This window comes from Pseudoliparis swirei, chromosome 4 (assembly GCF_029220125.1).
Source record: "Pseudoliparis swirei isolate HS2019 ecotype Mariana Trench chromosome 4, NWPU_hadal_v1, whole genome shotgun sequence".
Classification (NCBI taxonomy): Eukaryota; Metazoa; Chordata; class Actinopteri; order Perciformes; family Liparidae; genus Pseudoliparis; species Pseudoliparis swirei.
The window spans coordinates 6514874-6527239 of record NC_079391.1 but is presented as its reverse complement, the minus strand read 5'-3'; the positions used below and the strand labels follow the sequence as shown (position 1 = coordinate 6527239).

General features: G+C 41.2%; 2 protein-coding genes across 3 annotated transcripts; one reads left to right on the top strand and one right to left on the bottom strand.

The window, feature by feature from the left end:
• Positions 1 to 21: 21 nt before the first annotated feature.
• nip7 (NIP7 nucleolar pre-rRNA processing protein) lies at positions 22 to 2464 on the top strand. The gene is made up of 5 exons (XM_056412361.1): positions 22 to 157; positions 274 to 360; positions 454 to 592; positions 1531 to 1671; positions 2050 to 2464. The coding sequence occupies exons 1-5, from the start codon at positions 102 to 104 to the stop codon at positions 2167 to 2169; spliced, it is 543 nt and encodes a 180-aa protein (XP_056268336.1). The 5' UTR covers positions 22 to 101; the 3' UTR covers positions 2170 to 2464.
• Positions 2465 to 2526: 62 nt separating this feature from the next.
• Positions 2527 to 10283, bottom strand: LOC130192393 (telomeric repeat-binding factor 2-like). Of its 2 annotated transcripts, XM_056412359.1 has the most exons (13): positions 10133 to 10283; positions 9415 to 9510; positions 8055 to 8191; positions 7785 to 7871; positions 6255 to 6395; positions 5793 to 5911; positions 5187 to 5699; positions 4421 to 4555; positions 3887 to 4003; positions 3667 to 3792; positions 3289 to 3371; positions 3157 to 3194; positions 2527 to 2886 (listed from the first exon to the last, which is right to left on the bottom strand). In XM_056412359.1, exons 1-13 carry the CDS (start codon positions 10281 to 10283, stop codon positions 2728 to 2730), a joined length of 1902 nt encoding a protein of 633 aa, XP_056268334.1. In that variant the 3' UTR covers positions 2527 to 2727. The 2 variants fall into 2 exon arrangements, with proteins under 2 accessions (XP_056268334.1, XP_056268335.1); XM_056412360.1 differs by lacking the exon at positions 3887 to 4003.
• Between the last annotated feature and the right edge of the window lie 2083 nt (positions 10284 to 12366).

The window sequence follows — 12366 nt, the reverse complement described above, 5'->3', positions numbered from 1 at the left end:
TGTGACGGTTTCCGTGCTTTACCCACGTTTTCACGTTTCTCGCCGGAGACAACACTACTCGCTGGTTTAAAAAAAAAAAAAGTTCCGTTTTAATATTCAGGATGAGGCCACTAACAGACGAAGAGACGAAAACTATGTTTGAGAAGCTTTCGAAATAGTAAGTGGACTCGGGGGTGGACATGTGTCGTGTGCCTATTAAGACGTAAATCAGAGAACAATATGGTAGCATCCGTTAGCCTGCGTGTGTGAGCCTTGTATTTTCTCTCCAAACAGTATCGGTGACAACATTAAACTACTCGTGGACCGACCTGACGGTTCTTACTGTTTCAGGCTGCACAACGACCGCGTGTACTACATGAGGTAATCCAGGATACAACGTGTTGTGGTAACGAAGTGTAGCTAATGCTTCTCAAATCATTCATGAATTCATTTCGCCTCGTTGTCTTTCCGCAGTGAGAAAATTCTGAAATTGGCGACGCACATTGCCCGCGACAAGCTCGTGTCGGTGGGAACGTGTTTTGGGAAGTTCACAAAGACAATTAAATTCCGCCTGCACATCACAGCTCTGGAGTTCCTGGCGCCCTATGCAAAGGTAGGTGTGGGTGCTGCATGTGTCTTTGCTGCCTGCATTTGCATCGCGTCGCACGAGGGATAAACATGTTGAAGTCCATTTCAGTCCAGCCTCATTCATGCACTGCTGTCAACTGAAGAGTTTACAGCAAGAGCCGTGAGGAGTGACACAGGGGAATACATGTGATTTCAAAAGGAAACTTAACCCTCCTGCCGCCTTCGGGTTAATTTGACCCCATTCAATGTTTAATGTCGGTGTTCTTTCGGTAGTCAACAAACAAACATAAAGTGCCTCACACTTAAACTTGGAAAACAATATTAATTCTAATAATTTTCTGGAGGTTTTAATTGCTGGCGTCAAATTGAACCCAAAGGGTAAAATATGTTAGTAAATATAAAGGTAACAGGAGGGTGAAACATTGAATCAGGTCAAAATGACCCGAAGGCAACACAAGGGTTAAGGCAGCAATAATCAGAAAGGAAATTATCGTAGATTAGGTTATTATTTTAGATATTTGGGTATTATTATTTTAATTTTAATGTAAATGTTGTTTTCTAAGTCAATTGATCATGCTGTACTGCATTTTATGTATTTGTATTGTAATGTTTTTTTGCCTGGACCCCAGGAAGAAGTCTCCACTACGGTGTCGACTAATGGGGATCCTTAATAAACTAAACAGGGGAGGCCGCTTTTATGGTCAATATGAAGATTGTGTTGCTACTAGGGTATTTAACAATATAAGTTAACTTGCATGTATGACACATGGTCTGTGCTCCTGTTTGCATCCCTGCATTGCAATATAGTACTTCAGTTTTGGTGTATATTTGACAGGCTGTCTGGAGATTTGTGTCGATAATTTACTGGGATTTGGCTGTTTGTGCACACTATGTCCTGTTTTCTTTTTGTATTTTATGCTACTAAGAGCACATTTTCAGCTAAGCTCGCCGGTGTGTTTGTAGTTCAAAGTGTGGGTGAAATCTGGAGCAGAGCAGTCGTTCCTCTACGGGAACCATGTGCTGAAAGCCGGGCTCGGGAGAATCACAGATAACACGATGCAGTACCAGGGAGTCGTGGTCTACTCCATGATGGATGTGCCACTGGTAAGTTTGGAGGAAATGAGCATTCTGTCAAGTTATTTACTTTATTTCTTAACCTATCAGTGTTAGAATGTAGTTAATTAGGATGAGCACAACAAATAATAAAATTGCATATTTATTAATATGACATGTCACGTCTGGTGATTTTTAAATAATGTATTTTTGAAGATCCGTCTTCTTCTAGGGTGGTTGACCAATATGGGTCAACTTTGAAGGCCTGTGGCCACTCATGCTGAAAATACACATGGGAACACTGCTCACACGCCCTGCCCAACAAGGCTTCATTCAGAATAATTACATTTAGATCACATGACAAACAGATGATTAGCTTGTCTTTAGTCGGAGGGGATTTGTAAACCAGTCGTGTGTTTCTTTTCTCAGGGTTTTGGCGTGGCAGCCAAGTCTACCTTGGCGTGTCGGCAAGTGGACCCCCTGTCCATCGTTGTGTTCCACCAGGCCGACGTAGGAGAGTTCATTAGGAATGAGGATACATTAACATGACGACGCACCAACAGCTGGATTGTGAAAAGTCACCTGTCTCATCAATTCATACCTCAGCAACATTCACCCAGAACAGCTGTTTTCTTTTTATCAGAAGGATCTCTGTCTTCATAGCAGATGTTACAACAGTCCCATAATTACAATACTGGGGACAAACAAAACTCCTTGGAGATGCCGCTAATCTGCTATCTACAGGATTCCTTAATCACAGCCTCCAAATCCAAATTAAGTGGAGTTTTTTTTTCTTCTGATTGTTGTAAATGTCATCTTTTAAAATAAATCCATAATATCTTTGGATTTATTTGTCTCGGCAAGCTTACCACTGATATAAAGCTGCAGTGAAAATGCACACAACAGTATTGGATATTTTTTTAATTTAAAAAACAAAACAGTTACAAATTAAACCCTGAACTAAGGACCAGAAACTTAACATTGTACACCATCTTGAAGCATGAATGCTGAAACGGGTGAGGGAGACTTAACAGGAGGAATAATACATTCGTGTGGAGGTGGGGTCTCATGTTGTTCATCTGGCCACTTGAACTTTTGCTGAACTACTCAAATCATGTTTAACTTCTTCATTGTTCTCCATCGGTCCTTCAGGTTGACGTTTGTCCGGTCGTTGAAGGCGTAATAGGACTTGATCTTTGTCCAGGCGCCCTCCCCAAATTTGTTGACGCCTTGTTTCAAATTCTTTGTCTCACGCGCACTCCACATCTGCAACACAAAAGCAACGCGCGGTTACTCGGCTTTGTTTGAGTTAATGCAACTAACCAAATTGTTGTTAGTGGCGCTTTCATCCACTGCTGCAACAATCAAAAATCTTAAAGCTGCGGGACGGTAGCAAATCCATTTTGAATGCAAAAATCAAAGTTATACTTATACAAGAAAAAGATGGTCATTCAGAAAACATTGTATATGTAGCCAGAACACAAATACACCACGACAAATTTGTTAATTATTAAGGTAAAAACAAGTTCTGCTTACCCTCTTCCTGTGGCCTGAAACGCTCTCATTGGCCAATTCTTCAGGGCAAAACAAAGATATATTACCACATGAACACGATTGTTCACAATTATATAGAGAAAAAAAAGTAGAAGCATAAAACAGAAATATTACCATTATTCTTTTCGGCGCCTACATTGGATTCGTCGTCGCTCCACGTAACTTTACTCTCCTTAGCGGTGTTGACCAACACTTTCCTGTGAACGAGCGCAGAGTCATGATGCTCGTTGATGAACAGCTGTGACAAACACATAACTGCCGTTGTCGACTACAGTTGTCCAAAAGACCAAATAAAATTTAATGTTAAATCAGATTTCCTGGAGGAAAATGTATCATTTAAAATGAACAGAGAGATATGTAAAATAGATGGATTAATGTTTACAGCCTGAGGCTTTAAAAGGCGCCAAAATGCATGCCAAGTTATCTTTTGGTAAAGGTTTAAAATACTAAGTTTCGTGTTGTGCTTGCGCTGCCGGTTCAATGTTCACAAACCATTTGGTGTGGGAAGGACCTTCGACCCGAGCAGGGTCCTTGTTGGGAGTCGAGCTGGTTTGAGGGGCGGACCGCTCGGGGGAGCTGTCAAATGTGGAATCTGTGATAACGACGGCTTCAGGAACCCTGCATGAAGACGCAACGTTTACCAGACGTCGACAGCCATTGAATCACGAACCGAACATAAGTGACATAAGATCAAAGCTGGATTTGGACTTGCTCGCTGAGACTATGGCTGGCCAGCTGTTTGCGACGTTTCCGCACTGGGGTTCTGCAGAGAGACTCCTGTGGATCTGCCCCGCTGTCCGGTGCAGGCGGTTCAGACTTGATGGCGCTACTGCGGGACGACAGTTGCGACTCAGACACGCATTTTCAAGGAAAAGAGGTGTGTTTTCACCAAAATCATACTTTGGTCTATGTCAAATTCAATTACCATGTTTACAACTGTAAAGATCATAGCACGATGTGTACTTTTAAAAAGACGTCAAGATCATTTAGTTTCCTGCCGGAACCCAGAAATTGGAATCAAAAAGCGTTGGTTTAAGGTTCCTCGTGCAAATTGACTTTACAGTGAGTTTAAACAACCAATATCTATTTGATATCCTCAGATCCAAACTTCAATTTTAGGCTGTTTAACCATAAACGTTGGGAGGTAGACAACCTCTCATCCAGTTCAGAGCAGGTCCCCATCAAGATTACAACGCATAACCCATAAATCAGCCAATGCAAGGTGATATTGTACATTTGAACTTACCTGCCGAGTAAACGGTTGTGATGTTTTCCCACAGGAATGTCCCCGTTGGCCACAGAGCCGTGGGGGTCCTCAGAGCCGTGGGGGTCCACAGAGCCGTGGGGGTCCTCCTCACTGTCTGCCAAACTGCTTGAGGCTCTGCATGACCAAACAAGCCGTTTTAGTGCCGAACACTAACTGAGAATTAGAGAACTAGAAGCGATGAAGCCAGGTGGAATAAATATGTTCGCCTCTGGAGATGCACTTTGTATTATCAGAACCTGCTTGGATGCGTTTGAGGGAAAATACAGAAAACTAATGTCATCTTACAGTCAAAGGTGACCCGATACTGACGACGTAATCCCTATTGTCTAACATTTGTGTTAATCTAAATAATAATTAATTCCTTTAAAGTAATAGTTATTTATTTCACACCCAGTAGTATTTGAAGGAGCGGTCCGGATCGCAACATGCTGTGCCGTTACACCCCCGCATACGTGTCGCATGCCCACGCAGGCCTCCACCCTGAGGTGATCGTCTGCCCGCCTGACAGCAGCTTGAGACGCCACTAGTGAAAGCCTTCATCTCCACTAAGTGATGCTGGACAGCAACCGGCCGACGCGATGGCGCAGCTTTCATCAGTGAAAACACACGTGCCCAACTTATCAACGTGCCCGTTAAATTACCATCCATTAAAAAGACCGCAGACCAAATCACGCGACTCGGTGGCATTCTGTGACCACCTTGTAAAAACAGCCCAAAAGTATGTTTCTGAAAAAATAAAATTTACCTGCTGGACTTTTTGGCTCGTCTGCGGATCTTCCGCACGGGTATGGAAATCTCGTTATCGGCCCCCAGGCTCTGCGAGTCTTTTTCATCGAGTACGGCCGGCGGCTGTGGGGGCTCTTCTGCGCCGACATCGGCCTCCCTTTCCTGTGACGCCGCTGTGCTCTGCGAGCTCCCCTGGCTGTCCGGCTCCACCACCAGCCGCGCCACGGTGTCCGGCCGCCGGTTCCTCGGCCCCGGGGGCGTCTCTGAGAGACAACTCGACTCTGTTTGAGAAACGGCGTTCATTCGTGGCGGCTGGTCGGCCTCCATGGGGCTTCCCAAGTCTCTCTGGAACGGCCCCGCCTCCTCCGAGTCCGCGGGGGCAGGCGAGAGGCGCCGCGAGAGGTTTTCTTTCCTCGCCTGATCCTCTTCCTCCACTTCTTCCTCCAGCTGAGCAAATGTTCTCTCACCCGCAGCTGCCGCCAACGCCCTGTGGGCCGCCTCCAGCCTGGTCCTCTGGATAACTATATGTGTACTGGCAGATCAGACGGACGCAAGAAAAAGAGGTGGAAAAAGGGGCACAAAAAGGCACAGAAACACGAGTCGGATGATGCCTTGCTCAGCATACCGTGGGAGGAACTGGATGGTGATCGTTTGTTGCGGACAGGGGGGCGTGGCTTCGTCTTGCTCATCGGGTCCATCGGCGTCTTGCGCCGCAAGTCTTCGACCAATCAGATCGGTTGCAGCCTGTCACACACACGAGTATAAAGACATGCAACAACATCAGCAAATCAACAGTGTTGCATCCGTGGACCGGCTGGACCAACGTGAAGGTCATTACAGGTTAGGGCTTTCTTATTGGACTCTAAAGTCTGAAGAGGACTAATGATTGATTAACAATTTTATATGCTTCTAAAAATGTAATCGCAAAATCCGTGAGGTTAACTTTGAAGGGCCTTTGAAGCTTCGATGGGCGATAAAATATCAAATTATTTTTTATATTCCATCAACATCTCGTCAACTGAAGAACGCGGGACAAACGCTTTAATGCAACGAGCTTATATCTCGTCCCTAAAACACGGAGACGCACCCTGTGGAGAAAGGGAACGGTGGCCGTGTAGAGCGTCTGGCAGAAGGCCAACATCTCCACCTTGAACCGCTGGAAGTCCATTTGCTCGATGACTTTATGCACGTTGCTCTTCTTCTTGATGAGACCCAAGAATACAACTTTCTACAGAGAACACAGACATAAAGTAATGTCACACACACATTAATTAAACATACACAAACCAGTCAAAAGCATGAACATTTCTTCAAAATGTATAGACATGCAAGTCAAATTAAAAACAATTAGATGTAATAAATCAAATGATGGCTCAACATTGGACACTATATAAAAAACATTTAAATCTGTGATGAAAATTAAAATCCAGAAAACCTTCGATTCCTCCAGAATAATAATACTGTGCATCTAAAGATAAGCCTGATTTTATTTAACATTTTGGTTGTTGAGATATTATATTACTATAAAAGAAGAACCAAAACAAACAAGCCCTCAAGAGTTACAGTATGTAGACATTTGCATTTCTTGACTGAGGATGCCATTAAAAAAAATAAAAGCTGTTGCTTCTTCTGCTTTAGAAGATATATATATATAAAATATATATATATATGCAAGTCTCTACACTTGAATGCACGAACATTATCCAAGGGAAGTTCAGGGAGTCGTTTCTACAAACTGCTAGACTAAGACTAAACTGAAGAAAAAATATATAGTGTGATACTTCCTGTGGAGATGTGTAACATTAACTAATCAAGTACAGTTAATTGACTGGGACATTTTACAAAATCTAACAACCTGGATATCCTTTGTCTTTGTGTGATAATGATGAGGCTGACCCAGCATCTTTGGAATGATGACTACAGGAGGGAGGTTGAGCCGAACAACTCAAACACAAGGAAGCTGCGGAGGCCCCGGGCTCCATCAACCACAATCAAGGATTCTGCTGGCCACTCATCTCCTCGCTGCTCTGATGTCTTCCCTCTTTAACTGCCCTCTCATACGGTCAGTGTGTTACACACCGACGGTCACGGCTAACGGAGGAATGCAGGTGAGGAGACGACACACAGGCCGGTCAGCCGTACCCTGCAGCTCTCGGTTCTCAAGAGATTAACTACTCGGCTGAGTGGAGTCGCTCAGCGGGATCACAAGGTAAATAGAAGAAATATGTGCTTTGATTACAAAGTCATTTGTTTCCCATATCAGAATCCATTTTATTAGCCAGGTGCAAGTACACACACCAGGAATGTTACTCCAGTTATTTTGTTCTTGTCGTACTGACGAAGATACGGAGAGTACATGTGAACGTTTTGCTATGATGTACATAGTACCAATAGGCGATTAATCATTGGATTTATTTAAATGTAATATTGTCCCATGAATTTTCATGATTCATTACGCAACATTTGTTTCCATTGGACACTGCAGCTTTTCAATAACAATGTACTTATAATGCAAATAATGACCATATGAATGCAGTAACCCAAAGAGAAGAAGTTAAATGATAATTGTACGCAATTGAGTTAAGAGTAGACCTGCTGCTTAAGTCAATTAGCTCACCTTGCCAGAAATTGTTTTGGTAAAGTGTTTGTCCAGCACCTGCTTTGCTTTGTGAAATTTATTTTTCTTAATGAACATCGTCACAATCTATGGACAGAAAAAATTAAATAATGTGTTATTACACAAATACGATGAAAATGTAAGTTTATCAAGTTGATTCCTTTATGGCAGACAGGAGTATGACACACACACACACACAAAGCACATTTAAGCTGCATCTTTTAATAAAAACAGCATTTGTAAAAAAATAAAATGTTTAAATCCACTTACGGTCTCTTTTAATGAAGTGCATACTTTCTCAAAATCCTGCTGTGGCATTGACAATCTGCCTTCCTGGATTATGTCTTCCAGGACCATTAGGGCAGATTCCAAAGGAGAAAGTGACTTATCGGGCTCAAAGGATACTTCTGCAGGCAAAGACAAAGCAATAGTGGGGTATGGGTCACAATATGCTCACTGAACGACTGATTCTGGAAAGAAAAGCATTGAATCCGGTTTAACAGTTTGGATGCAAGGATACATTTAATCATTTCACATCTTTTATAATACGAGACTATTCAATTAAAAAGGTGGTGAATCCCAGTGGCCAAACATTTAGCTCGACATCTCAGAATGTCGTTGACTGCATCGTCAAAAGGCCGGTTGGCTATGTGGGCGGACGAGTGGGTCGGTGAGGGTTTTGATGTCGGACAGGACAAGGGCAGGGTTCTTACACATTTTGACCAATGGATTTCCAGGACTTTTCTATAACTTTTCTATTACTTTAAACCAAATTTCCACGACCAAACTGAAATCTCGGTATAAACATGAACAATTTAGAGAATTTTGTCTTCAAAAAATGAGAATTCCAAAGCATACAGTTCACCTTAAATGAAACAAATGAATGAGACAATAGTTTGATTAAAAGAATAAACATTTCTATTCATGTTTATTCCTTTAAAGACTTATATAAATGTTTATATTATATATGTGCAAATCCATGTTTACATTAATTATTTCAAACTCGGCGTAAATGAACATGTGAATATATCAACATTTCCATGACTGTTCCCAAACTTTTATGATTTAAGTTTTTTTCCATGACTTTTCCAGGCCTGGAAATGACCATTTTAAAATTCCATGACTTTTCCAGGTTGTCTATGACCGTACAGACCCTGCAAGGGGCTTAAAAGACTTCATGACCACCGAGGTTAGGGCGACGGGTCTGGAGTCATTACGTCCAGTCATCCTTTGATTTTTGGGGACAGGGATTCTGGTGGAGGCCTTGAAGCAGGCTGGAACGTGGCATGTCTCCAAGGAGGTGTTGAAGATGTCCGGGAACACCGGAGACACAATTATTCAAAAGGTGGAGGGAGAGACAGAGTCTGGGGCGGCTGCTTTCCGGAGGTTCTGACATTGTTCTGTGTAACAATGCAGTGCTGTTGATAACTCCCATGCGTCACCACATATGCTCTTTTTTTGTACTTCTATATATAATATCTCAAAATGGGTCAAGAATATCCATTTTATTTTTAACTGCCAAAGTACCAGGCAGGGTCACACAGAAACCCAGATGAGATGCTACGACAGAAAAACAACAAGCAAAACACATTTGTGCCAAAGTTAGTGACGTGGTGAAGGCATTACTCACCCAAATTTTCACCGTCATTTATCCGGGAGAGAAACTGCAATATTCTAATATTTGTTTTGAAGACATCCGAGGGCTCCACAGGACGGGCCAAGACACCTAGAACAAGAACAGGAATTAGCTTGCCATTCTGTTAATATCAATCTGAATTATTGAAAGTACTGAGCAGATTGAATGTGTGTGTCTGATAAGAAATATTATCTCACACACACACACACACACACACACACACACACACACACACACACACACACACACACACACACACACACACACACACACACACACACACACACACACACACACACACACACACACACACACACACACACACACACACACACACACACACACACACACACACAGTACTCACACACAAACTGTAGGCTTTATCGGAAGTGTTTTCAAACACTTACCATCCGGCTAACGATCGCCACAGACACAACTCGCATGACGTCAACCCACGCGCTCAACTAGCTTAACGTCAATCAGTGGATAAAACAGTCCCAGGATGTCACGCTGATACTTCAATCGTATATATATACTGTCGGTGACGAGCAACACGGCTCAAACTAGGCTGGCAAAACATTTAAGGACTCAGTAAATACAAAAACAAGTCACGATAACGACGAATACAAGTCAAGCGAGCTAACGCTAGTCACATGAACTCGTTGTCTGGTAGGTATGAAGCGAGCAAACGGCGAGAGCGCTGGTTACTTACTGTGAATTAAATCTCTAACGTCACAGAATTCCGCGTATTTTCCATTTTTAAACAATTCAAACGCCAGAAATGAATAGTAGTCAACTATCCAGCGGTTGACAGTAGCTTCCACTTCGGCATTGTAACCGTCTACGGCTTCCTTTGCCGCCATATTTACACCAACGACGGAAGCTGGAGGGAGTCAAACGTAATGATTTATCCGCGAAGGCGTGTACGCCGGTGGTCTATTCCCGGAGTTATTTTGTCAGGCAGCGTTTCGTCTTGTTTGATATGGCAACACAACAAGGCAAGTAGCTTAATAGTTCAAATGCGTTTAATGTGAATATACTCGCATGACTCTAGTGTTCGTTTCTAAATTAAAATCAAGACTGGTTAGGATCTCACAATCCTACAAAATGAGAGGAGACCTGATCAAGGTTTTGAAAAAAGATTACTTCCTGAGAGGCTTTGTCGAGGGAATAAAATCATAACAACCTATTTAATTTCTGACTACTCGACTATATGTATATATATATATATATATATATATATATATAAAGTAAATAAAGACTTCTTTGGACCTAATATTTATCAGATCCAAATAAGAACATTAAAAGGACTTCTGTACTCTTTTTGTAAACTGTCCTCCTTCCCGCTGCTGTCAGGCTGCACAACACACTGCAGTAGATCGCTGGAGATCCTGGCAAACTCAGCACTTTATTTTTCCTCTATATTTAGTATTTTAGTATTAGTAGTTAGCATTGTTATTGTGTTTTGTGTTTTATATTTATTTTCTATTCATGCTCTGATGTGCACCGCTGCTGTGATTCTGAAATGTCCCCACTGTGGGACTAATAAAGGAATATCTAATCTAATCTATTATATTCTATTTCTATTCTAATCTATTCTAATAAAATCATTATATTCTAATCTATTCTATTGTAATCTAATCCATTTCTATTATATTCTAATCTAATATATTCTGTTCTAATCTATTCTATTCTAATTAATCTATATTCTATGATATTATATTCTAATCTAAACATGATTGAACCGCTCAATTGCTCGGGGTTATTCATATTGTTGTATTAACCCCATTCACAGATGTATGTTTTAACTTCAGTGTTTTAAGTGTTACCTTTGTTTATGTAGCAAAGTACTGTGACATTGTGTGTTGGGTGGAGGGCTGCGCATTTCATCAGTAGGCTGACATTTAAACACAACTGTACAATTGAAATAATTATGCAAGTGCTTAATGATGTGCCTGCATCACCATAGGGTCACGACATATTTCACTTCTTTTTCTATTTCTCAAGGAAAGGACTTTTTTTATTCCTCAAGGAAAGGTTAGGACGCCCAACCTAACTGAGGAACTCGCCAAACTGGCACCCATCATAACTTCTTTCTTTACTTCTCCGACATGGCATGTTGGTTATGCTGAAGCAAAACCAGAGAGTACAGAACAGTAATTATGTGTGATGGATACTCATTATACATAGCTTTCATTTAATCAACTTTATTATGCAAAAGAATGACACTAAGGATATAAGACATAAGAGTATGACACATTATATATAAAAACTAGAATAAAACATTCATTTTATATATTGTTAATGGTAACCTTTATACTTTGTTTATAAAGCTGAAATACTTTTGTTCTGGAGGACAAATGATCTCAGGAGAGAAGGAAACAAAAGATGTATCAACTCTTCATAGCGATATTAAATGGTAATTCTGTGATTAGACATCCATCCTGTTATGAATCATGACGAAAACAAAATGCTCAACATTTTCTGTGCAAATCCCCGTTAACTGCAAACGAGTAGGAGAAAAAGAAAACAACTTTTGACAGAACAGTGTTGTATCTGTAACACAATGTTTCACAGCGTCAACCAATCCTCTCCCCATTTTGATTGTATCTTAACCCTCCTGTTACCTTCAAATTTACTAACATCTTTTACCCTTTTTGACCCCAGCAATTAAAACCTCCAGAAAATTATTAGAATTAATATTGTTTCCCAAGTTTAAGTGTCAGGTACTTTATGTGTTTGTTGACTACCTAAATAGCCCTTTAAATAAATAAAAAATTTGATATTTCTTATATGTTTTACACAGTGAAAAACAGCCTGGGGTCAAATTTAACATACAGGACATTGAGTTGTGTTCAGGACATTGAAAACATGTGAATTTTATGTCTTCACAGTTGTCCCCAATAAATTGGAAAAGTCATTAAATATTTAGCCAAAAAAACTATG